Source organism: Macaca mulatta, chromosome 7 (assembly GCF_049350105.2).
Source record: "Macaca mulatta isolate MMU2019108-1 chromosome 7, T2T-MMU8v2.0, whole genome shotgun sequence".
Classification (NCBI taxonomy): Eukaryota; Metazoa; Chordata; class Mammalia; order Primates; family Cercopithecidae; genus Macaca; species Macaca mulatta.
In genome coordinates, this window is record NC_133412.1 from 147,973,607 (window position 1) to 147,998,234 (window position 24,628).

The 24,628-nt window shown below is 39.4% G+C and overlaps 1 protein-coding gene across 4 annotated transcripts in view; it reads left to right on the plus strand.

Moving 5' to 3' along the window:
* YLPM1 (YLP motif containing 1) overlaps positions 1–24,628 on the plus strand; it is a 74,203-nt gene that overhangs the window by 16,730 nt on the left and 32,845 nt on the right. For 3 of the 4 annotated variants that reach the window (XR_013396459.1, XM_015144132.3, XM_015144133.3), the window contains exons 3-6: positions 886–1,065; positions 1,816–2,807; positions 17,793–19,910; positions 22,790–22,910. Coding sequence is in view for 3 of the 4 variants with exons in the window: in XM_015144132.3 (XP_014999618.1) it covers positions 886–1,065; positions 1,816–2,807; positions 17,793–19,910; positions 22,790–22,910 (3,411 nt within the window). In the remaining variant the exon portion in view is untranslated. The remainder of the gene's footprint in view (positions 1–885; positions 1,066–1,815; positions 2,808–17,792; positions 19,911–22,789; positions 22,911–24,628) is intronic. The other variant, XM_077941469.1, reaches the window with a different exon arrangement.

Genomic DNA, 24,628 nt, shown 5'->3' on the forward strand with positions numbered 1-24,628 from the left:
TATTGTAGTCCATCGGTGAAAAGTGACAAAAAAAGAAAGGGATTTCTCATAGAGTGAAAAGATCTATAACTTAAGGATCACTTGTTTTTGTTTTTTGAGACAGGGTCTCACTCTGTCGCCCAGGCTGGCGTGCAGTGCTGTGATCTCAGCTCACTGCAGCTTCAGCCTCCCAGGCTTAAGTGATCCTCCCGCCTCAGCCTTCCAAGTAGTTGGGACCCCTTTTCTTTTTTCTTCTCTTCTCTTTCTTTTCTCTTTCTCTTCTTTTCTTTTCTTTTCTTTCTTTTCTTTCTTTCTTTTCTTTCTTATGGAATCTCACTCTGTTGCCAAGGCTGGAGTGCAGTGGTGCGATTTTGGCTCACTGCAACCTCCGCCTCCCAGGTTCAAGTGATTCTCCTGCCTCAGCCTCCCAAGTAGGTGAGATTACAGGTGCCCGCCACCACACCTGGCTAATTTTTGTACTTTTAGTTGAGACGGAGTTTTACCATATTGGCCAGGCTGGTCTTGGACTACTGACTTCAAGTGATCTGCCCGCCTTGGCCTCCCAAAGTTCTGGGATTACAGGTGTGAGGTGTGGCGCCCGGCCTGGTACCACTTTCTACTAGGAAAATTGTTGTCATATTTAGGAATAATAAGGTTATTATTCTAGTGAAGACTATGGAATTTATAAACTCCTTTGTATTAGTATCCATAATAGTATACATAGAGCTATATGTTTTATGTAAAGATAGAATAACTGTTCTCAGTCCAAAAAGAACTAAAGATAACTGTGTTTGACAGTTAGATGTTTCTGAGTTGTAGGGATTCTGGACTTTGTAATACATTTATGAAATATTTTTGGTTGCTGTTTTATGACTTACATAAAGATGTGTCCTCTTTTATCTTTAGTCTGAGGACCCAGAAGAAGATGCCAGGTTAAAGCAGTTGCAGGCTGCAGCAGCACACTGGCAGCAGCACCAGCAACATCGAGTCGGTTTTCAGTATCAGGGAATAATGCAGAAGCACACTCAGTTACAGCAGATTCTACAACAGTACCAGCAGATTATACAGCCCCCACCGCATATACAGGCAAGTGCTTCCATAGTCCACAAATAGGAAGTTGCCCCAAGACATTGAAATGATTTGTTATTCTTGAAAGATTTAAGTGTGAAAAACAAAAGATATCAACTGTTGACAATTAATTGTTTCCCAAGGGGTGCCCAAGTAGTTATCTGCCACATTACCTGGGGGACTGTGGAGGGATGGGTTATAGTAGAGTTTCCTGATCATTTCAACCCAGGCCAGGTGTTAGCTTACTATTGCTAAGGGTCTTAAGAGCTGGGGATTTTAACCATATAGCTACAGGTTAACCTGTGTTTTGCCTATAAACTACTACAGTAACAGATAAGCAAAAAGGCCAAAAACAGCCATCACAAAAAACCTAAGGAAATATACCATAAAAGATACAGTGACTTAGGTACTTGTTTGTCTTGTATCTTTGAGGTGTAATGTTGTGTCTGTATATCTATAATAACAGATCATTTTTCAAGTTCTTAAAATTATCCATATTAAAAAGTTGAAAAATACTTATTGCTAAGATAGGTATTTGCTTTATTGTTTGGTTGGTTTTTCCAACTCTGTGGTAAGTCGTTTAAGCCAAAAGAAGAAAGAAGAAATGATCATCACTCAAAGAACTTGACAAACTTATTCTTAGCCTCCCAGTCTTTAGTGTTCTAATTTCCTAAAGTGTCAAATGCCCTTGATTCATTAAAATTTTAACCTGTGATTAATTCTCTTAATATGAATGTTTTGAAATAGTTTTTATCCTTTTATTTGTAGACCATGTCTGTAGATATGCAGCTGCGGCATTATGAGATGCAGCAGCAACAGTTTCAACATCTTTACCAAGAATGGGAGCGAGAGTTTCAGCTATGGGAGGAACAACTCCATTCCTATCCTCATAAAGATCAGCTTCAGGAGTATGAGAAGCAGTGGAAAACATGGCAGGGACATATGAAAGCCACTCAGAGTTATCTCCAGGAGAAAGTCAATTCATTACAGAACATGAAGAACCAGTATATTGGGAACATGTCAATGCCACCTCCTTTTGTTCCATATTCTCAAATGCCTCCACCTCTACCTACAATGCCCCCTCCAGTGTTGCCTCCTTCATTGCCACCACCAGTGATGCCCCCTGCCCTTCCTGCTACAGTGCCACCACCTGGCATGCCCCCACCTGTTATGCCACCTTCTCTGCCAACCTCTGTTCCCCCACCAGGGATGCCTCCTTCTCTCTCTTCTGCAGGGCCACCTCCAGTTCTCCCCCCACCTTCCCTCTCTTCTGCAGGGCCACCACCAGTTCTTCCCCCACCATCTCTCTCTTCAACAGCACCTCCACCTGTCATGCCCCTCCCGCCATTGTCTTCAGCTACACCTCCTCCAGGAATACCTCCCCCTGGAGTTCCACAAGGGATACCTCCTCAGTTAACAGCAGCCCCAGTTCCACCAGCCTCCAGTTCACAGAGCTCACAAGTTCCAGAGAAACCTAGACCAGCACTGCTTCCTACTCCTGTGTCTTTTGGTTCTGCCCCACCCACAACTTACCATCCTCCATTGCAATCAGCTGGTCCATCAGAACAAGTGAATTCAAAAGCTCCTTTGAGCAAGTCTGCTCTGCCATACAGTTCATTCTCATCCGATCAAGGACTTGGGGAGTCTTCTGCTGCTCCATCTCAGCCTATCACTGCAGTGAAGGACATGCCAGTGAGATCAGGTGGCCTGCTTCCAGATCCTCCTAGAAGTAGTTACTTGGAAAGTCCAAGAGGCCCAAGGTAGGTCTGCTTTTTTCTCTCTTTTTTTTTTTGGTTTGGCTATGTTATTGATTTAGGCTATTTGGTTCTCGATGGTATAAAAAGCTTCATTTATACAATTTTTATACTCTCTTTCTACTTATACTGTCTGCTTGTTAGACATCATGTATGTAATCTAGAAAAGGTAACATGCCCCCATTTCTTTGATGTCTCTGCTTTTGTCCTGTCTGTAGAGATTACAGTCCAGAATGAATGTAGTATTGTGGAGTAATGCTTATCATTTTGTATTGACTTACTAGCTTTAAAAATAATATTAAACTTTATCTTTTTTTGCTTTTTCATTCATTTGACAAATAATTGAATTAGCAATTACTATTTGTTAGATAATTTGTTAGTTGTTAGAGATAAAGATGAATAAGCCAATATTCTACTGGCTTGAGGCAATTAAATTTAGCATAAGGTAAGTAGGACTTTTATCCATTCAGCAAATATTTAAGTTCCTGGTCTTGTACTTAGAGCAGTGAATATAACAGAACACATAAAATTCCTGCCCCCATGGAGCTTACATCCTTTGTTTTTTCCCCAGTTAAGGAGATACTTCTGTTTTGCCAGAACCACATATTTAGAAAGAAAACAAATTGCTGGTGTGTAAGTTTTTTCTCTTTACCTTTTAAAAACTCTTAAGTTCATTTTTTCCAAGTTTGTAAAAATAGATTTTTCTCCCCAAGTTGACCTAAATGATAACTTTTCTATGGAAATTATTATTTTTTGAGGCAGGATCTTACTTTTTCACCCAGGCTAGTGTGCAGTGATGCAATTATGGCTCAGTGCAGCCTCGACCTCCTGGGTTCAAGCAGTCCTCCCACCTCAGCCTCCTAGGTGGCTGAGACCAGAGGCACGCACCACCATATCTGGCCAATTTTTAAAAAATACTTCATAGAGATGGGGGTCTTCCTATGTTGACCAGGCTGGTCTCAAACTCCTGGGCTCAAGCGATCCTCCTGCCTTCGCCTCCCTGCCTGCCTTGGCCTCCCAAAGTGCTGGGATTACAGGCGTGAGCCACCACACTCAGCCAGAAAAATACTTTTAATCAGTTTTTTTCTCAGTTGGGAATTGTAGTAGAAATGCATACTCCTTATGCAAAATTCAAACATTACAGAAAAGTGTAGAAAAAAGTGAAAGTCACCTAATTCTACCATCTGGAGAGAATCATTTTAAAAATATATGTTACAAAAATGGGATCATACTGAGTAGATTATCTTGTAACTTATTTTTCCACCAATCTGCATATTGCTTAGATTTCCATCTCAATAGATCTACATCATCATTTTTTTTTTCAACCTCATTTTAACATTTGAAAACAAAATATCTTTTATTCCCCAAGTTTATAATTCTGAAAGCAGTGTGGCACAAAAAACTCCACAATCAAAGTTAAGAGAAAGGGGCAATTAACATGAATTCCTCTGTGTACCAAGAAGCCTTGTTGGAGACTTTACACACATTATTATCTCATGGGAGTTTTCTCAACAACCTGTGAAGTAGGCAGATTATTCTGTACTTACCCTTAACAAAATGGCACTGAGAGGATTGGGTAACTTGCTCAGTCAGGATTATTTAGCTGAGTGAGTAGAACCCCATTACAGGTACAGTTGAGTCTAGGGGGTCCCCAAAGCAAAAGCACTATTTAAGCACTGTTTACTGCTGTGATCCAAGCCTATACTGTCAGTGCTTATTTGGCACGTCTATCATCTTGATTTGAATTCGTACTTATCTCTGGGAATGAGCATTGCCTTTTAGATCTGGTGACTAATTTGCTGTCAGAGAAGTACATTCTTAATACCTCATGAAACATACATTTCTTTCTCCCTTGATTTCTGTCATGTTAATATTTTCTCTCTTTGCCTACTAAATCTTGGCTGTGTGAATTTAGGACCTATTTTAAGTTTTTTCTTACTTCAGAAGAAAATAACTTCTGAAGTTAATAATCTCAGTGCTGGGAGGATATTAGCAATTATCTAATATTATATCCGTCTACGGCAACGCACATTTGTATTCCATTTCAGTTTGTTACAAATGGGTCTTGCACATATCTTATTTATTCCTCTTAGTAATATCAGGAGGTAAATAAATACATAAGAAAAGCTGAGATTCAGAGAGGTTTTAAATACATTGCCTCATATAACACAGCTAGTAAATGGTCGAGATGGGATTAGAATCCAAGGACTTCTGATCCACTTTAAGTCCATTGTACTTTCTGTGATGAGCAGTTGTATGCTTGACATTGGCATTGTGATAAGGAACACTGCCATATAAGTCATTGATTCTAGAAAGTTTGTTTTTCACATTGAACCTAAATGTGATTCTTTTAACTTTTATCTGTTGATTCTGGATTTGCCTCTGGAGCAACACAGAATGAATTATCCTATCCCTCTTCTACAGTGTGTCACTACGGTTATTTAAAAACTATTACCCTCATGTCTCCCTCACCCTTCCTTACCCAGTTTGCTCGCCAATCACAACTCAGATTCTTTTCATCTTAACATTGGTTCTAACCTCCTCCTGCTGTACTGCTCACTGTCCTTTGAAGGGCCTTTGGTTTGTTAGCCTCCTTCAGAATGAACACTTACTTCAGATGCAGAGGACCATGGGCCTAGTACCAACTTCATTATAAATAATGTGCTTATATTATATAGCTTAACAAATTGCTTTTTTGTTTGTTTTTTTCAGCACTCTCACAGTGTTGACTCTTGTTGAGCTGAACATCAATCTAGCTTCCCAGGTCTTTTTCGCATTAGCTTTCATTAAGCCAAGTCTCTCTTATCCCGAACTTGTGTGGTCGGTTTTTTGTTTTTGTTTTTCTTGTTTCTTTTTCTAAGACTTTACCTTTCTTTTTAGATTTTTTTCTAGTTAGGTTTGTACCATCATTTCAGTCTGCTGAAATCTTGGTGAATGATTATATTGTTTTAGGGATGTGATATTGCTCTTCAACATTTTCATCTGCAGCTTTGATAAGGATGACTTTTTAATCCTTGAATTGGATCCTGCTCACATTATCCCCCTTTTTTGAAAACCTTTCCCCACACTAGTTTATGTCATTGCGATTTCAGTCACCCCTCTGCTTCTTTTGCTCACGAAGCCCTTATAGAGTATAGTTTGGGGCTGTTACCCAGGCATAGTTATTTTTCTCCAGTGTAACTAGGTAAAAAATCAGTGGGAAGCTGGTTAGTCAGTGAACATGACTGAGGTAAGAATAATCTATACTATTAAGGAAACCTGTGAACTTTCTTTATTCCTAATTCAGATTTTGCTATCAACATATAACTGATATGGTAAGCCACTTTTTTTTTTTTAATAATCAAAGCTAAGTAGAAAAACAAGAGTTTAGAACACAGCTAAACAAATTTACTGATAACATGCTGTTACAAATAAAGTACTGTAAATGGCTTTGAGCTTTTGCAAAATCCAGATTTAGGCTGCTTTCTAAAAATGAGATTTCTAAAAAGTCACGTGACAAAACTGCATGACATGTAAATAGCATGTCACGTTGTTGAGCATGTAGGGGAGCTGTTTTGACACTGTGTGTATCATTAGATTCACTCAGTCTTCCAGAAGACTACTGTTGCTCCAGCAAACTGTCATATCAGTGGATGTTGGTTTTCCAGGACCTTTTATTTTTCACATATAATAAAACTTATTGAAAGGTAACAGAGAAGCACGCAATTTTAAGTGTTCAGCTTAGTGAATTTTCACACAATAAAGACACACATTGGCCAGGTGTGATGGCTCACACCTGTAATCCTAGCACTTTGGGAGGCCGAGGTGGGCGGATCATGAGGTTAGGAGTTCGAGACCAGCCTGGCCAATATGGTGAAACCCCATCTCTACTAAAAAATACAAAAATTAGCCAGTGTGGTGACACGTGCCTGTATTCCCAGCTACTTGGGAGGCTGAGGCAGGAGAATTGCTTGAACCTGGGAGGCGCAGGTTGCCTGAGATCATGCTACTGCACTCCAGCCTGGGAGACAGAGTGAGATTCCATCTCAAAAAAAAAAAAAAAAAAAAAAGACACACGTGGTATCACTACTAGATCAAGAAGTAGGAATCACTAATGCCCAAGAAATCTCCCTCATCCCCCCCAGTTATTTTGTAATACCCCAAAGATAACTGTTATACTGAGCTATAGATTAGTTTTGCCTATTTTGAACTTTATATGCGTGAAATAATACCGTACGTACTCGTGAGTCTGGCATCTTTCACTTGACATTGTATTATTGTGAGAGTCATCCACGTTGTGTGTAGTAGTAGTTTGTTTATTCCCGTTCCTGTACAATAGTTCATTGTGTGAATATATCACAATATGTTTCTCCATTTTAATATTAATGGTCATTGAAATTTTTTGGTTATTATGAAAAGTGCTGCTGTGTGTCTTTTGATGCTGTATGTGTCTCTTTAGATGTATGTGTTTGTTTGTGTATGTTTAATTTTGTTTGGATATCTATTAAGGATTGGAATTGCCTGATTTACAGAGTATATACATGTTCTGCGTTAATGGGTATTGTTAAATATTTTTCCAAAGTGGTTGTTTCAGTTTATACTCTCACTAGCAGTGTTTCAGTGTTTCAGTTTTTTTGCATCCTTATCAACACTTGGTATTGTTAAACTTTTAGGATTTAGCAATCCTAGTGGATGTTTAGTGGTATCATGATAATGGATTTAATTTACATTTCCCTGATGACTAATGAGGTTTCACTTTTTTCATTTGATTATTGTTCATTTGGATTTCCTCTTTTATGAAATGCTGATTCAAGTCTTTTTCCCATTTTTTGACTGGGTTTTATGTCTTACTGATTTTGTAGGAGTTGTTAGTATATTCTACACGACAGTTCTTTGTCCATTATATGTATTAGAAATTTCTCACTGCAGGACTTTTTATTTTCTTAATGAGCACTTGAATGTAAATGCTGCAGACCGGGCACAGTGGCTCACGCCTGTAATCCCAGCACTTTGGGAGGCGGACATGGTCAGATCACTTGAGGTCAGGAGTCTGAGACCAGCATGGCCAACATGGTGAAATTCCACCTCTACTAAAAATACAAAAATTAGCTAGGCATGGTGGTGTGCGCTTGTAATCCCAGCCACTTGGGAGGCTGAGGCACAAGAATCACTTGAATACAGAGGTGGAAGTTGCAGTGAACTGAGATCAAGTCACTACACTGAAGCCTGGGCGACAGAGTGACGGAGCGAGAGTGAGACTTCGTCTCAAAAAAAAAGTAAACTCTGCAGTATAACAGTTTGATTTCAGTATACTAGAAAAGTAATCTTTACCATTTACCTTTTAGGTCCAATGGACCCTTTTTATTTTAAAGTTTAAAGTAATTTTACAAATAATTTACAGAATTTAAGAATAAAGGGGCCAGGCATGGTGGCTCACATCTGTAATCTCAGCACTTTGGGAGGCCTAGGCGAGGGGATCACTTGAGGTCAGGAGTTTGAGACCAGCCAGGCCAACATGGCAAAACCCCGTCTCTAGTAAAAATACAAAAATTAGCTGAGCATGGTTGCGCACACCTGTAATCCCAGCTACTCAGGAGGTTGAGGCATGAGAATTGCTTAAGCTGGGAGGCAGAGGTTGCAGAACTGTGCCACTATACTCCAGTCTGGATGACGGAGTGAGAGTCTGTCTCAAAAGTAAAAACAAAATAAAATAAAGGGATAGCGAAAAATGTTAAAGACAAACTCTTCTCATCCATTAAATTTGGGCACACAAACATCTTAAAAGATGAAATAATTCTGTCACATATACTCTTAGCAAATTGAGATGGTCCAGGTTCTTGCCACAAAATATGTGATAAGATAAGGTTTATCCTGTTTAATAACTAAGTGGATTACTGCACCACATTTTCTTTCTGTTCTTAGAAACATATTGTCAGCTGGTCATGGTGGCCCACACCTATAATTCCAGCCCTTTGGGGGACTGAGGCAGGAGGATTGCTTGAGTTTAGGAATTTGAGACCAGCTTGGGCAACATAGTGAGACCCTGTCTCTACAAAAAGTAAAAAATTAGCCTGGCTTGGTGGCATGTGCCTGTGGTCCCAGTTATGTGGGAGGCTGAGGTGGGAGGATTGCTTGAGCCTGGGAGGTCAAGGCAGCAGTGAACTGTGCACTGCACTCCAGCCTAGGCAATAGAGTGAGATCCTGACTCAAAAAAAAGAAAAGTAATCCCAAGGCTATAAATATTATTATTTACTTTTTCTTCTGTCTTTTATTTCTTTAACCTTTTATTTTTAAATCAGTACTCTATATAGAACTGATTTTATATCGTGTGAGGTAGGGATCAATGTTTATTATTTTCCAAATAACTATCCAGTTCACCCGAACACCATTTACTGAAGAAGTCATCCCTACTACTTTGCAGTGACTTCATCATAAATCCAGTGTTTAAATGTGTTTGTTTCTGGACTCTTCATTCCCGTGGTCTATTTGTCTGTCTTTGCATTAGTGTCATATTGTTTTAATTACTGTAGCTTTACAATAAATTTATCTGTTAGTGTAGGTCCTCCAGTTCTGTGCTTCTAGATGAGGGATTGGCAAGCTTTCTTTCTCTTTTCTTTTTTTTTTTTTCTTTTTCTTGAGATGGAGTCTGGTTTTGTTACGCAGGCTGGAGTACAGTGGCCCTCACTGCAACCACTGCTTCCTAGGTTCAAGCGATTCTCCTGTCTCAGCCTCCCAAGTAGCTGGGATTACAGGCATGTGCCACCATGCCTGGCTAATTTTTGTATTTTTAGTAGAGATGGAGTTTCACCATTTTGGCCGGGTTGGTCTTGAACTCCTGACCTCAGGTGATCCGCCTGCTTTGGCCTCCCAAGGTGCTGGGATTACAGGCGTGAGCCATTGTGCCCGGCCTGGCAAGCTTTCTATAAAGGGCCAGATGGTAAATATTTGTAGGCCTTGTGGGTCACATTTGGTCTCTGTTAAATATTTTTCTTTCTTTGTTTTCTTTTTCCTTTTTTTTTTCACATTTAAAAAAAATTTTATTGAGACAGGGTCTTTACTCTGTTGCCTGGGCTGGAATGCAGCAGCAGGATCATAACTCATTACAACTTTGACCTCCTGGGCTCAAGCATTCCTCCCACATCAGCCTCCTGTGTAGCTGGAACTGCAGGCGTGTCCCACCATGCTTGGCTACTTTATTTTTTGTAGAGGTGGATCTGCCTATGTTGTCCAGGCTGGTCTCGAACTCCTGAGCTCAGGCCATCTGCCCGCCTTGGCCTTCCAAAGTGTTGGGATTACAGGCGTGAGCCACCATGTACAGCCTTTTTTTTTTTTTTTTTAAACCTTCAAGAATGTAAAAAAGATCATTTTTAACTGTGTTTGGAACATAGACCATAGTTTGCTGCCCCCTGTTCTAGATTGTCTTGATTATTCTTATTAGAATCAGCTTGTCAGTTTTCAAAAACCTGCTGGAATTTTGATGAGCATTGCATAGAATCCATTGACCATTTGGAGGAAGAATTGAAATCTTTATAATATCAAGGCTTCTGATCAGTCACAACTACGTTTCGACTGGCTTTAGGATTGGAATTGTGGACTTCTTCCATTCTATAGCTATCTTACTAGGATTAGTAAGGGACTGTGAGTGCTATAGGTTTTCTTTATATTTCTATTTGTTATGATTGTTCCTGTTTATAGTGATTACTTATCTTTGGGAATTTTAATTTTAGGACCTTGGTTATACATATTTAGAAAACAGGTGCTATTTCACATGAAAACAAAACAGGAAGGAATTTTAATTCCAGAATTTCGTATCTTGTAATTCCCATGGTTTGTTAATTTTAGTATGTTTCTGCAAATAGTAGAATACAGAAAATACCTTCTTTAAAAGTATTTGTATAACTGCATCATACCTCTTACGTTTTTACGTTTTGGAGTTTTATATCAAATTTTGAAATTTTTATAATTCTAAGGTATTTATACCTAGTTTTAGGGGTTTTTAAAGGGAGTGTATAACACACTTTACAAATAAACACTTTCTAAATACTTAAAACAAATATTTGCTTATTTTTCTTTTCATCTGACCAATGTACAATGCATGCGTTTTTATGTGATTGTATTCAGTGAATTTATGTAATGTTTCTACTATATTTTAAATACGTGTTTTTACATGTCAAAAGAATCATAGTATTTCATTATATTGATTTAAAGGTGGCTTATTTTCATACAGATTTTTAATATGAGTATCTCTTGATATATTTGTTAAAAATGCTTAAAAGGTCTCTAGTTTTGTAAATGAAAATAGTTTTGAGTCTGTTATTTTGTTACATCTTTGAACTTTGAAAATTTGAAAGTCCAGTAATAGCCAGGTGCAGTGGCTCATGCCTGTAATCCTAGCACTTTGGGATGCTGAGGCAGGTGGATTGCTTGAGCTCAGGAATTTGAGACCAGCCTGAGCAATTTGGTGAATCTCCATCTCTACCAAAAATACAAAAATTAGCCGACCCTAGTGACATAAAAAATTAACCAGGCATGGTAGCAGGCACCTGTGGTCCCAGATACTTGGAGGACTGAGGTGGGAGGATCGCTGGAACCCAGAAAGTCTAGGTTGCAGTGAGCTGTGATCACACCACTGCATTCCAGCCTCGGTGACAGAGTGAGACCCTGTCTCAGAAAAGGGCAAAAAAAAAAAAAAAAAAAATCAAATAGTGATACATATTTGCCGTTTATATGTAGTGTTGAAATTGTATTTCAGATGGTTTCAATATTTTCTGGCCCCCAGAATGAAAATAAAATGATAGGCCTTGGCTGTTGGTCAGCAATTTGGTCTGAAAACAAAGCACCCTACCCTTTCAACTCTTTTGCCATGTCCTCTTATCTGCACACCTTTTAATGCCTCCTAATTCCTTTGTCCTTTCCTCTGGCTTTTACACATGCTCTTTTCTTTGTCTGGAATTCCCTTCTTGCCATTCTTTGCTTTATTTATTCCTATTTTTCCTGCCCTGGAGCAAGCACTTCAGTAATTACAGATCGGGATTCTTTAATGCAGTCAGACATTGAGAATACTTTGGATAGCAAGACAAACATGTTCCATATTTATCAAATTCTGTTCTAATTGTCGAGTTAATTGTCTCACTCTTCCTGTGGACGGTGAACTCCTTGAGGTTAGGCATGATTGTCTTTTTAGCACCAGCACATTACCTGACAATCAGTAGGTGTTCAATAAAAGTTGCTTCTTCCAAAATGTCAGTCATGGATAAAATTCTCAAGGCATTCACAATTTTGTTAGGAGAGACTTTGCTCCTACTTAGAATTTGATTAGAATACTAGATAACGTTGATAAGGTCTCTCATGGACTCTTGTACATTGTGGAAGATAGTCTTATCACTTACATGAACAAATAATTGCTGCATTTAATACATAGCAAATGACTTTATACAACTTTGATCCAATATATTATTGAAGCACTTTGAATTAATAAGTGTAATTCCAAGAAAGGAACCAAACCTTCATAAACGCTAAAGTGGCATACTTTTTTTCCTTCTGTAAATATATACTCTCCATCTTTACTTAGCATTGTGTTGTATATACTTTGACAAGTTCCTGGTCACCTTCTTTCCCCTTTGTCCATTATAGCTCTGCCAAAGCTTCACTACTTCACATAGACCATCTACTCTAGTGCTGCTTTCTCGATGTTAGCAAACGTTTTTATTTTGCATTATATTTATAATTTAGCTTCCTGCCTCACAGGAAATCAAGTCTACCTATCAAGCTCAGTAAAACATCTCACTTCTAACCCTTAGCTGTACTTACCATGCTCATCACCTTGTAGTCTCAGGAGAACCAGCCCTTCTGATGAGGGCTAATCCTCTCTCTGTGCCCTTTAAAGAGATAACAGTTTACATTTTTATCAAAGTGATTCATATGCATGGTTTAAAAAAAACTGGGCCAAATGGCCACCCACTGCCTCATCCCCATGCCCCCCAAATGTTTTTTCCAGTGGCATCCTCTTTTAGTTATTTAGCTGTTTCTTTTGGTCGCCATCTTCATAGCACTAAATAATTATGCTGCTCTTTTCACGACTTACACACTTACACATTTTAGATATTATATATTTATTTAACTGTCCTGAAAAATAAAGTTTTCGTTCTTCCTCGACACTCTGCCATATGGGTGTTAACTACAGCATTCCCCTTGACGATCCTCCAGGATGTGATTTGCTATTTATCGAATCTCATGGCTTCCTGTTACCATTCAGTCCCTCTATTTCCTGGAGGGCATGCTCAGGTAACTTGCTAAGGAAGTGTGGGTGAGGGGTAAATTTTCTTAGTCATCCTGTATCTGACAATGTCTTTATTCTAATCTCACACTTGCTTGCTAATTTGAATATAGAATTTGATGTTGGAGATAATTATTCCTCAAGGTTTTACGATCATTGTTCTATTTTGTTCTGTCACCTTGTGTAGGTGTTATGCCGTTCTGATTCTTTTCCTGTTTTGGTGACCTGCTCTCTCCCAAACTTAAAAAATCTCTGGTATTCTGAAATTTCAGTGTTTTTTGTTTTCTTATTTAGTTTTATTAATTGTACTGAGTACTCAGTATGCTGGACTCTTTCTATCTAGAGATTGGAATCTCTTAACTCTGGGATATTTGTTTGTGCTATTTATTCATTAATTCTTTTTCTCTCATTTTCTGTTTCTGGAACTCTTCATTAGCAGGATTTTGGATCTGTTGGATTATCTTTGTGTCTTTTATCTTACATTTTGTTATATTTCCTGAGATACTTTAACTTCTAATCCTTTTATTGTATCTTTTATTTTGAGAATTGGAAAATTTTTTTCTGTGGTTCTTTTGGTGTTGATCTTTTTTATAAATAGCACATTGTTCTTGATTTATAGATACAGTCTCTTTAAGAATCTCTCTGAGGATAACAATTTGAGTTGAAAGTTCTTTTCTGCTTTTTGCATTCTATTTTCTCCAAATTCAGATCCTATTTATCTTTAGTTTTTCTTTCATTTTGGACGTGTTCCTCAAATATCTAGCAATCCTTGGCTGTCTATTTATGTTTAAGCATGGAAGACACTGACAAACTGATTGGGAGCTCTGTGTATGGGAGGGGTTTGTTACCTGTCACGTTTCTGCTTTATGTGAATAGGGTAAGGAACTGTCACTACTCCTAGGGGACTCTCAAATTCAAGGATTTAAGAGACATTCAGCCTAAGGAAAGGCTGGTTGATGGTTCTGAATATAGATTTACATATTTTTAGCCCCAAGTTTTACTCCTTTCCTTCCCTAGCACCCCCTAGTGTCTGAGAATCCTGACCCTCTTTGATGTTCTCTGGGCAAGCCCGCCTCCTTTTGATTTTATCCCCTTCTGCCATCAGTACTCTAAACTGACTTCTTCCTCCTCTGTAAGTTACCGCTCATATTTGTTCTTTGTCTTTCAGAATTTACAGACAAGATTCTCATCTTCTGATTACCCCCTCTCTCTGTTTATTATGGATTTGTGTATTTTTAAGTTCCTTGCAATGGGTTTGTAAAAGGTCAACTTGGCTAGGCTGAACTACATTTCCCAAAATTCCCTTTCTCTCTGTCCCCCTCTCTCTCTGTCTCTCTTTTTTTTTTTTTTTTTTGAGACGAAGTCTCACGCTGTCACCCAGTCTGGAGTGCAATGCCCTCGGCTCACTGAATTCTCCACCTCTTGGGTTCAAGTGATTCTCCTGCCTCTGCCTCCTGAGTAGCTGGGATTAGAGGCGCACACCACCATGCCCAGCTTAAGTTTTCTATTAGTAGAGACAGGGTTTCACCATATTGGCCAGGCTGGTCTCAAACTCCTGACCTCAAGTGATCCACTCGCCTCCGCTTCCCAAAGTGCTAGAATTACAGGCGTGAGCCAGTGTGCGTGGCCGCCTTTCCCATATGTTTCTGATTAAATTGGGTCACAGGGAGATTTTCACACCCAACATGAGGCATTTATTCCTGGACAACCAAAAACATTTTAACTCTTTCCCCAGAAGAGCACAAAAAGTCTTTTTCTTTGTCTTTAGGATAATATTAGTTCATCCTTCTCCTACCTGACTCACATTCCCTCTTTCATGTTCTGTAACTTAAATACTGAAATAATAAAGTTAACTATTAACACATATTATGTTAGATAATAAGAAAAACAAATGAACCAAAAAATATTTGGTTAATACACACACACACACAAACACACATACATATTTAAACACATATATATCAAGCAAGAAATACTTGTAACTATTGTAGTCTGTATTTCTGCAATGGTCATGTGGTCATAGCTGGTATATATGTTCTTCCACTACTCATTCCATATTCCCTTTGCTCTAAGTAAGTACCTCAGCCGGTCCTGATTCCTTATCTGATGGGGTGACCCAGGCTTTCATTCTTGAAAGATATGGGCTATTAGCAGATTCTTTCTGAATTAGTTCTGCTATTTGCAGTTCTACAATACCCTTTGCAATTTTCCATAGACTTGAATCTCAGTACATGGGAAATACTAAGAGATGTCCTAGAGGATCTCTTGCATTTCAGACGTACTCCACTTCACCTGTATTGTGTGGTAGTAACCCAAATTCCCCTTGAAAGTTAGGATCAATCATCCGCAGTGAATACAGTAACCCTCTCTCCATTGCCTCTTGATTTGAAACTTCCGAATAAAGTTGGGGTCTCAACTTCAGGTTAGTGGAATCATTTGTTGTGTCCCCTAGTGGAAGTATTCATCTCTCTGAAACTAGACTTTTAGAACAACAAAGCCTAAAGTCACAGGAATAGGAAATAAATATTTTGCCAACACTGAATTTATTAGTCTTCATTGATTTCCCAAAGAAATGAAAGAAAAAGCCTCCTAGCACTCATTAAAGGCATGAAAGGCATCGCTTCTACTACTCAGTCATCTAAGCCAGAAACCTTGGAATCATCTTAAATTCTTCTCTTACCACTATCATTTTATTTCTACTGGTGACAAAATCTTACCAATTCTACCTTATTTTACATCTCTCACTTTTATCCCCTCCTCTGCATTCTCATATCAGTCATTGCCTTAGGCTAGGCATCACCTTCACTTATCCAAATTGTAGAGATAATCTTTAAACTTTTTGTTTCTGTCTACTGTTTTTCTGCTAAAGCAATCTTTTTAAAATCAGACTATATTTAGTGGCTCCAAGTGCTTATAAGGTGACACCAAACCTCCTTAACCAGCCGAATTAATTTGTCTGTTATAATCGAGATCCAAGTCAGATGGCTTTAACAAGTTAGAAGTTTATTCTCTCTTAGGACTTAGATGATGGCTCAGGAATCCAGTTCCTTCTGATTTACCTGGTCCTGGATATTTCACCACCATGTCATAACCAGCATGAAAAAGGAAATCGTGAAGAGGAGGATATGCTCTTTCCTTTAAGGGGACAACCCAGAGGATGTGCAAATCATTTTCACTCTCAGCTCCTTGGCCAAAACTTGGCTCTCAGTTCTAGCTGCAAGAGATATTGAGAAAGAGAGTCTCTTGTGTGGGGAGCCTTGTGTCTAGCTGAAAACAGGAGGCCTGTTATTGTAGATAAGTGCGGAATGGGCATTGGAAGACCACCAGTAGTCTCTGCCACATGAGGCATACACAGTCTTCTGGAGAGTGATCCTTGCTTACTCCTTTATTTTATTTTTTAGTGTGCTGCTTTTCCACACTTCCCTCTTTATCAGCTCTCTTGACTCTGTTTCCCCTTTGCATTAGCCATGCTAAACTATTTGCACTTCCAAACATGCTCTGCTGATACGTGTTTCTCTGCCTTTCCTCATCGTGTTTCCTTAGCTTGAGGTGCCCTTGCCACATACTTTCGTCATCTCCAGCTCATTCTGTCAGCTTTATTTCAGAAAATTTGTCTTTCAAGACTCAACATAAGCCTCTCCAATTCTGTTGTCCTTATTGTATACACATAGACTTGAGACATTACACCTCTTGATATTTATTTACACTTAGATTATCTTTATATTTGGTTGTAAACTCTTTGAGGGCACAGATGACATTTTATTCTTGTATCTCTTGGATGTAATGTAATGCCTGACAGATAGGGGATGTGTTATCTCTTTACTGGATAAGAAAGTGGGTTCATAGCAAAAATTACTGTGCAGACTTTTTAAAATGTCAGAGCCTACTCTTAAGATAGGGTTGCTGTTTCTTTTCTTTTCTTTTTTTTTTTTTTAACTTTTTTTTGATTGAAATGTTAGTGCCAGCTCTAACAATATAATCATCCTGTATTTTCTTGTTTGTCTTTTCATATTTAGTTTTTAGTTACAATTTAATTCCAGAAGTGCTCAGTTATGGTATTTGTTAATTTTTTTCTCTTTAAAATGAGTAGCCTTTCCTATCTCCTAATATTTATAATTGCTTTTTTTTTTTTTTTTTTTTTTTTTAAGATGGAGTCTCACTCTTGTCACCCAGGCTAGAGTGCAATAGTGTGATCTCAGCTCACTGCAACCTCTGCCTACTAGGTTCAAGTGATTCTCCTGCCTCAGCCTCCGAAGTATCTGGGATTACAGGCACCTGCCACCACACCTGGCTAAATTTTTGTTTTTTTTGTTTTTTTTGTTTTTTTAAGTAGAGACAGGGTTTCACCATGTTGGCCAGGCTAGTCTCGAACTCCTGATCTCAGGTGATCCGGCCGTCTCTGCCTCCCAAAGTGCTGGGATTACAAGTGTGAACCACTGTGCCTGGCCTGTAATTGTTTTTTAACTGTTCAGTGTATCAGTGACTTGCTGCAGGAGATGTGTTGAAGTAAATTAGATAATACTGACATGATTTCCAACACCTGTCCTAAGACCTTCTGAGCACTGCCACCTTAACATACTGGTTCAAAGATATTGGTGACTCAGGATTTATTTAATGACTGAAAAGAGTCATTGTTGTAAACAAATTCTAAGGCAAGAGTGCCTTAAATATTCTTACATGGAGAATTTTTTTTTCTGCTTTACTGTCTTGAGTAATATCTTTTGTTTTACTTGTAGATTTGATGGTCCTCGAAGATTTGAGGATTTAGGGTCAAGGTGTGAAGGACCGAGACCCAAAGGGCCTCGTTTTGAAGGAAATCGCCCCGATGGGCCAAGACCCAGATATGAAGGTCACCCAGCAGAGGGCACTAAAAGCAAATGGGGAATGATTCCCCGGGGGCCAGCATCTCAATTTTATATTACCCCCAGTACATCCCTAAGTCCTCGACAGAGTGGACCACAATGGAAAGGCCCCAAACCAACTTTTGGACAGCAACATCAGCAGCAACCTAAGTCACAAGCAGAACCTCTTTCAGGAAACAAAGAACCATTAGCAGACACCAGTAGTAACCAGCAGAAGAATTTTAAAATGCAATCAGCTGCATTTTCCATTGCTGCAGATGTAAAGGATGTCAAGGCGGCTCAGTCAAATGAGAATCTAAGCGACTCTCAACAGGAGCCACCTAAAAGCGAAGTCTCGGAAGGGCCCGTAGAGCCTTCTAATTGGGACCAGAATGCTCAAAATATGGAGACTCAAATCGACAAAGCCCAAGCTGTTACTCAGCCTGTACCCCTTGCAAATAAGCCTGTACCTGCTCAATCTGCTTTTCCTTCAAAAACAGGGGGGATGGAGGGAGCAGCAGCAGTAGCAACATCATCATTAACAGCAGATAATGATTTTAAACCTATGGGTATTGGTCTACCCCATTCAGAAAACAACCAAGATAAAGGCCTGCCTCGGCCAGATAATAGAGATAATAGATTAGAAGGCAATAGAGGCAGTAGCTCATCTTACAGAGGTCCTGGGCAAAGCAGAATAGAAGACACACGGGATAAAGGTCTAGTAAACAGAGGTCGCGGCCAGGCAATCAGTCGAGGCCCAGGATTGGTCAAGCAAGAAGACTTTCGGGATAAGATGATGGGTAGAAGAGAAGACAGTAGAGAGAAGATGAACAGAGGAGAAGGTAGCCGGGACAGAGGGTTGGTGAGACCTGGAAGCAGTCGGGAGAAAGTGCCAGGTGGTCTGCAAGGGAGCCAGGACAGGGGTGGAGCTGGCAGTCGAGAAAGGGGACCACCTCGGAGGGCTGGCAGTCAGGAGAGAGGACCTCTTCGAAGGGCTGGGAGTAGAGAGAGAGTACCACCCCGAAGAGCTGGGAGCAGGGAGAGAGGACCACCTCGAGGGCCTGGCAGTCGAGAAAGGGGACTGGGAAGATCAGAGTTTGGTCGTGATAGAGGTCCATTCAGACCAGAACCAGGAGATGGTGGGGAAAAAATGTATCCATATCACCGAGATGAGCCTCCTAGGGCTCCATGGAACCATGGAGAAGAGCGAGGGCATGAAGAGTTTCCATTAGATGGTAGAAATGCTCCAATGGAACGAGAAAGACTCGATGACTGGGATAGAGAGAGATACTGGAGAGAATGTGAACGTGACTATCAAGATGATACACTAGAGCTCTATAACAGAGAGGACAGGTTCTCGGCACCACCATCTCGGTCTCATGATGGAGATAGGCGAGGCCCTTGGTGGGATGATTGGGAGAGAGACCAGGATATGGATGAGGACTACAATAGGGAAATGGACAGGGACATGGACAGGGATGTGGATCGGATTGGAAGACCCATGGATATGTATGATAGAAATTTGGATAATGAGTGGGACAGAGATTATGGGAGACCACTGGATGAACAAGAATCACAGTTTCGTGAACGGGATATTCCATCTCTTCCACCTTTACCGCCCCTCCCACCTCTTCCACCTTTGGATAGATATCGGGATGATAGATGGAGAGAAGAAAGAAATCGAGACCATGGGTATGATCGAGATTTCCGTGATAGGGGTGAGTTGAGGATTCGAGAGTATCCAGAAAGAGGAGATACATGGCGGGAAAAGCGAGATTATGTTCCTGACAGAATGGACTGGGAAAGAGAACGGTTGTCAGACAGATGGTACCCATCTGATGTGGATAGACATTCCCCCATGGCGGAACATATGTCCTCCTCACATCATTCCTCAGAAATGATGGGGTCCGATGCAAGCTTAGACTCTGACCAAGGCCTTGGAGGGGTAATGGTTCTCAGTCAGAGGCAGCATGAAATCATTTTGAAAGCTGCACAAGAACTGAAAATGCTTCGGTAAGTTGACTCCTTCAGATCATTTCTTTTAATAAAAACCACATTCAGACTGCTCTTTTTAAAGTGATATATATTTGAATGGAATCATTTTACTTCAAGTTCTTGTCACATACTTTTAATTTATATTTCTGGTCATTCAGTGCTGTTTTAGGGTTAGGATGGGTATTTAGGAACTGTGTTAATGATAAACTTATGCCCTAAGATGTGAAAATTGACTGCTCTCTTGGCCTTTGTAGATGTGTTGCTGGCATGCCATGCCTGTGCATGTTTCAAGTGTCAAACTTCAACTTTTCAGTGCTCTGGATTTCACAGGGTTCATGTGTAACCTTCATTTTTTCCAGTAAGCAGTTTGTTCTTTGGTATTAGATCTAATAGACTTTCTATTCACTAATCATTGGTATAACTTTGGAAAGTGCTGTATTTTTCTTTGTTGAAGCTAAGAATGGTTTGCTTAGGAGCATCCTCAGATTTGTTTAACTATTGATGCTTTCTTTTGGGGATGTTTTATCTTTCATTATAACTAAAAGCAGATATTTCTCCTTGAGGATGTTACTTGTTTCTACATAACCAAATGTTTTCTTTGTGAAATGGAAAATAGGATTTCTTGACTTACAATCAACTATGTATAGGTATCTACATAATTTTCCTCTTTTCCTGTAGTAACATTAATAACAAAAGCTAACATTTACTGCATGCTTACTCTGGGCCAGGAACTGTACTAAGTGTGTTGTATATAATAACTCGTTTAATCCTTAAACCAACTGTATCTTGGGATAGGAATTTAGAAGTCAGTGACAGATTGCAAGCTTTTTTAAAGCAATTTTTTTGAGAAAGTCAATTAATGATTAGGTTTTGATAGATTCCAATGTATCATATTTCTTCCATTTTTCAATTCTGGTTTACAGTTGTGGATCTTACCAATAAATTATAACTTAAACTTTAGAACTAGGAAAGAAAAATATGGTGAAGAAAAGGTAATGATGAAAGACCAGGTACGGCAGGTTTGTGTGGTCTATAGCTGAGAGGTTTATTTTTTCCAGATTACTCATGAAGAAAATGTGGAAAGCATGCTATAGAATATTTAGCTACTACACTATTCACTTTTAAGTTATAGATACCTTTAATTTTAATTTAACACCTACCATGTAACTGGGCACTTGCTAATAATTGAGTGTATATATCATGTCAGTCTGTCTATCTCAAAGGCCTGCAAAGATAAGGTAGTATTATCCCCACTTCACAAATGACCCTAAAGTTCAAAGAGGTTAAGTTCACTTGGCTAGTAAGTGGCAAACCCGGCCTTTGAACTCAATCTGTCTAAAACTCTAAAATCTGTGTTGTTTATGGAGCATACCAAGCTGATTGGTGATGTTAAGCTGCCAAAGTTTCTTTCTTTTTCCTTTTGAAATTTCTTTTTAATTCATTATTGCTTTGCCTGGCAATGCTGGACAAAAGGTGCTGCTGCTGCGTCATCCTTTTTTTAAAGCTTTCTAGGCAACATGAACATAATTAAACAATATATAGGGAGTGATGGATAATGTGGTCATAGCCAAATACAAGTAGTTTATGTTGTGTCAGTGTAAAGTCATAAGGAGTATCGTAAGGGATGTGATGATGGGATTTATGTGAGCAGTAAATAATCTTACATACTTGACCCTTACTTTGTGGTCCCTTGTTTGTGAACCCTCATTTGGGTCACTTACTTTAATGTAGGGAGAAAATTATAAAAGGTCTTAAAAAGTTGTAGTGAATTTTACCCATGTTTAAGGTAGGCATTATGAAGAAAAGTAAAAGTATTTTCATCAGAAATTTAAAGAAAAAACTGAAGGGTTACGTAATTATCTTCAAGAATATGAAATGTTGTTTTTAAAGGTATAGACTGACAATTGTTCTCACCATCTACAGCAGGGGCCATAAATTAAAATGTCCTCAAGAATCAGATAACAAAAATGAGTGAAAGTGGGCCAAGTATAACTCTGTAGAGTATGGTGAAGATTTTGACAGGTTATTTCATCTAACATGGGCAGCTTCTGCTGCACTCGGCTGATTGTTGGCATGTGGGAACGTAGGCCTAGTGTTACTATATCTCTTTAAGATTTGAATTTGTATATGAAATATTTTGCTTTGTAAATATGACAGCTAATTCAAATTTTAAAAACTGATGTGAAAGCCACCTTTTAAAAACATTTTTAGGCCATATTTGGCCCATGGGCCACCATTTTGCAACCTCTGGTCTAAAGAGTTGAAAAAAAATAAGCCGGGCGTGGTGGCTCACACCTGTAATCCCAGCACTTTGGGAGGCTGAGGCAGGCGGGTCACGAGGCCAGGAGTTTGAGACCAGCCTGGCCAATATGGTAAAACCCCGTCTCTACTAAAAATATGTAAAAAATTAGCCAGGCGCGGTGATGTGTGCCTGTAGTCCCAGCTACTCGGGAGGCTGAGGCAGGAGAATCACTTGAACCTGGGAGGTGGAGCTTGCAGTGAGCCGCGATCGTGCCATTGCACTCCAGCCCAGGCGACAGAGCTAGACTCGTCTCAAAAAAAATAAATAAATAAAAAGCAGGAGAGCTTTTGGTTGGATTAAAGAAAAACAAAACAAGTAGATGAGATAGTAGAAAACTACTGAGGCAAGTTGTGGAATCTGTTCTCGAGTATCTTCAATAATTTATAATTAATTATTTATATGTCTTGAATGACTGATGAGTTAGCTACATAAAAGCAAAAGAGGGTAATCCCAGAGCTGCCCAGTGTATGGCCACTGCAGAGAATTTTAGGACAAGGTTTTTTAGGTCTCTTCTTTTTAATTAAATATTAATTGTAGTCACTTAGGAATGGAATAAGCATGCTTTATGGACTATGTCAATTTTATTTGTTTGCAGGGAACAGAAAGAACAGCTTCAAAAGATGAAAGACTTTGGGTCTGAGCCACAGATGGCTGACCATCTACCACCTCAGGAATCAAGATTGCAGAATACATCTTCAAGACCTGGAATGTATCCGGTATGGGAGAATGTGTGCTCAGAAAATGAAATGGTTTCTACTTTGTATGTTTCTATGTTTGATTTTTTAAAAAATTGAATAAATACAAGTTTCCTCTATAAAATGTAAATTTTGGAAACTTAAAAGTTTATGGTAATTGAACTTTGAACACCTTAAAAGCATGTTCAAAAGTGTGGCAGAGATGCTCCTTTTCCCCAGATTTTGATAAGTATACCAAGTACACCTGAACTACATAGCTTCTGTTCACAAAATGGTAGAATTTTGCTAATAATTTTTTATGTTAAAATAGTCCTGTTGGCTGGACATAGTGGCTTACACCTGTAATTCTAGCACTTTGGGAGGCTAAGGCAAGAGGATTGCTTGAGCCCAGGAGTTTGACACCAGCCTGCGCAAGATGGTGAGACCCCCATCTCTACCCAAAAAAAAAAAAAAAAGTCCTGTTTTCCATCTAGGCAGAGCTGGATGTGGGCCTCCTGATGCTTCCTACCTCTTCAGGCTACTAGTCCTTCAGATGGGGAAATACCATCGCCCAGTACATTCAGAACTGTTCAGGCAGTATGAAAAGGGGTGTTTATGTTAAAGACTTGAGTAATTAAGTTCTCCTTTTTTTTCCCAAGAGCATGCCAGAACTCCTTTTGTTTTTGTTATTTTACCTTTAAACCAGTAATGGGCTTTTCAAATGTTTTAAATGTTATCTTGCAAGTAGTTTTATGACAGCATAATGGAGAAAAGAGCTCTACTGAACCTCTACTGAACCATTTCATCAAATTAACACTTTTCATTTCTCAGTGTTCCCTTCCATCCTGGTCTAATACTTAACAGTAAGACATAGTTGTTGACATCAGCAACCACCATAGTGTTGTTGACTCCCCAGACTGGATCTCTTGATCTTTGTATGCATCTACCTGTCTGCAGGGTTTCTGTCTGTGAATGTGACTCCTGTCAAATGCAGCATGTTCAAAATGGGGCTCATTATACCCCATTAAATTGTCTTTTTTCTCATTATCACCTAGTCACGCTAACTTGAAACCTGAAAATCAGCCCTCCATCTTGCCCATGTCCTACCCTGCCATAACCATTCTGCTGATTGATTTTACCTCCTTTGAATCAAATTCTCAAGTATAATTATACCCATTTTAAGCCTATAGTTCGAGTTTTTGACAGATGTATACCCAAAGATTAAAAAATTCTCGGCCAAGTGCGGTGGCTCACACCTATAATCCCAGCACTTTGGGAGGCCAAGGCAGGTGGATCACCTGAGGTCAGGAGTTTGAAACCAGCCTGACCAACATGGAGAAACCCTGGCTCTACTAAAAATACAAAATTAGCCGGGTGCGGTGGTGCATGCCTGTAATCCCATCTACTCGGGAGGCCAAGACAGGAGAATCACTTGAACTCGGGAGGTGGAGGTTGCAGTGAGCCGACATCGCGCCATTGCACTCCAGCCTGGGCAACGAGCAAAACTCCATCTCAAAAAAAAAAAAAAAAGTTGTCATCACCCTAAAAAGTTCATGCCCTTTTGTAGTTGGGACTACCCCTACACTCCACTTCAGGCAGCATTGATGTGATTTATGGCCAGATGGACATTCTAAAACAAATCTCACCATGTGGCTACCTGGCTTTAAAACTCTTCAGTGTTCTCCCATGCCTTCAGGATGAAATTTAGAATCTCTTGCATGACTTTCTTGTTCTTCCTAAGCTGGCCTGACCTCTGCTGA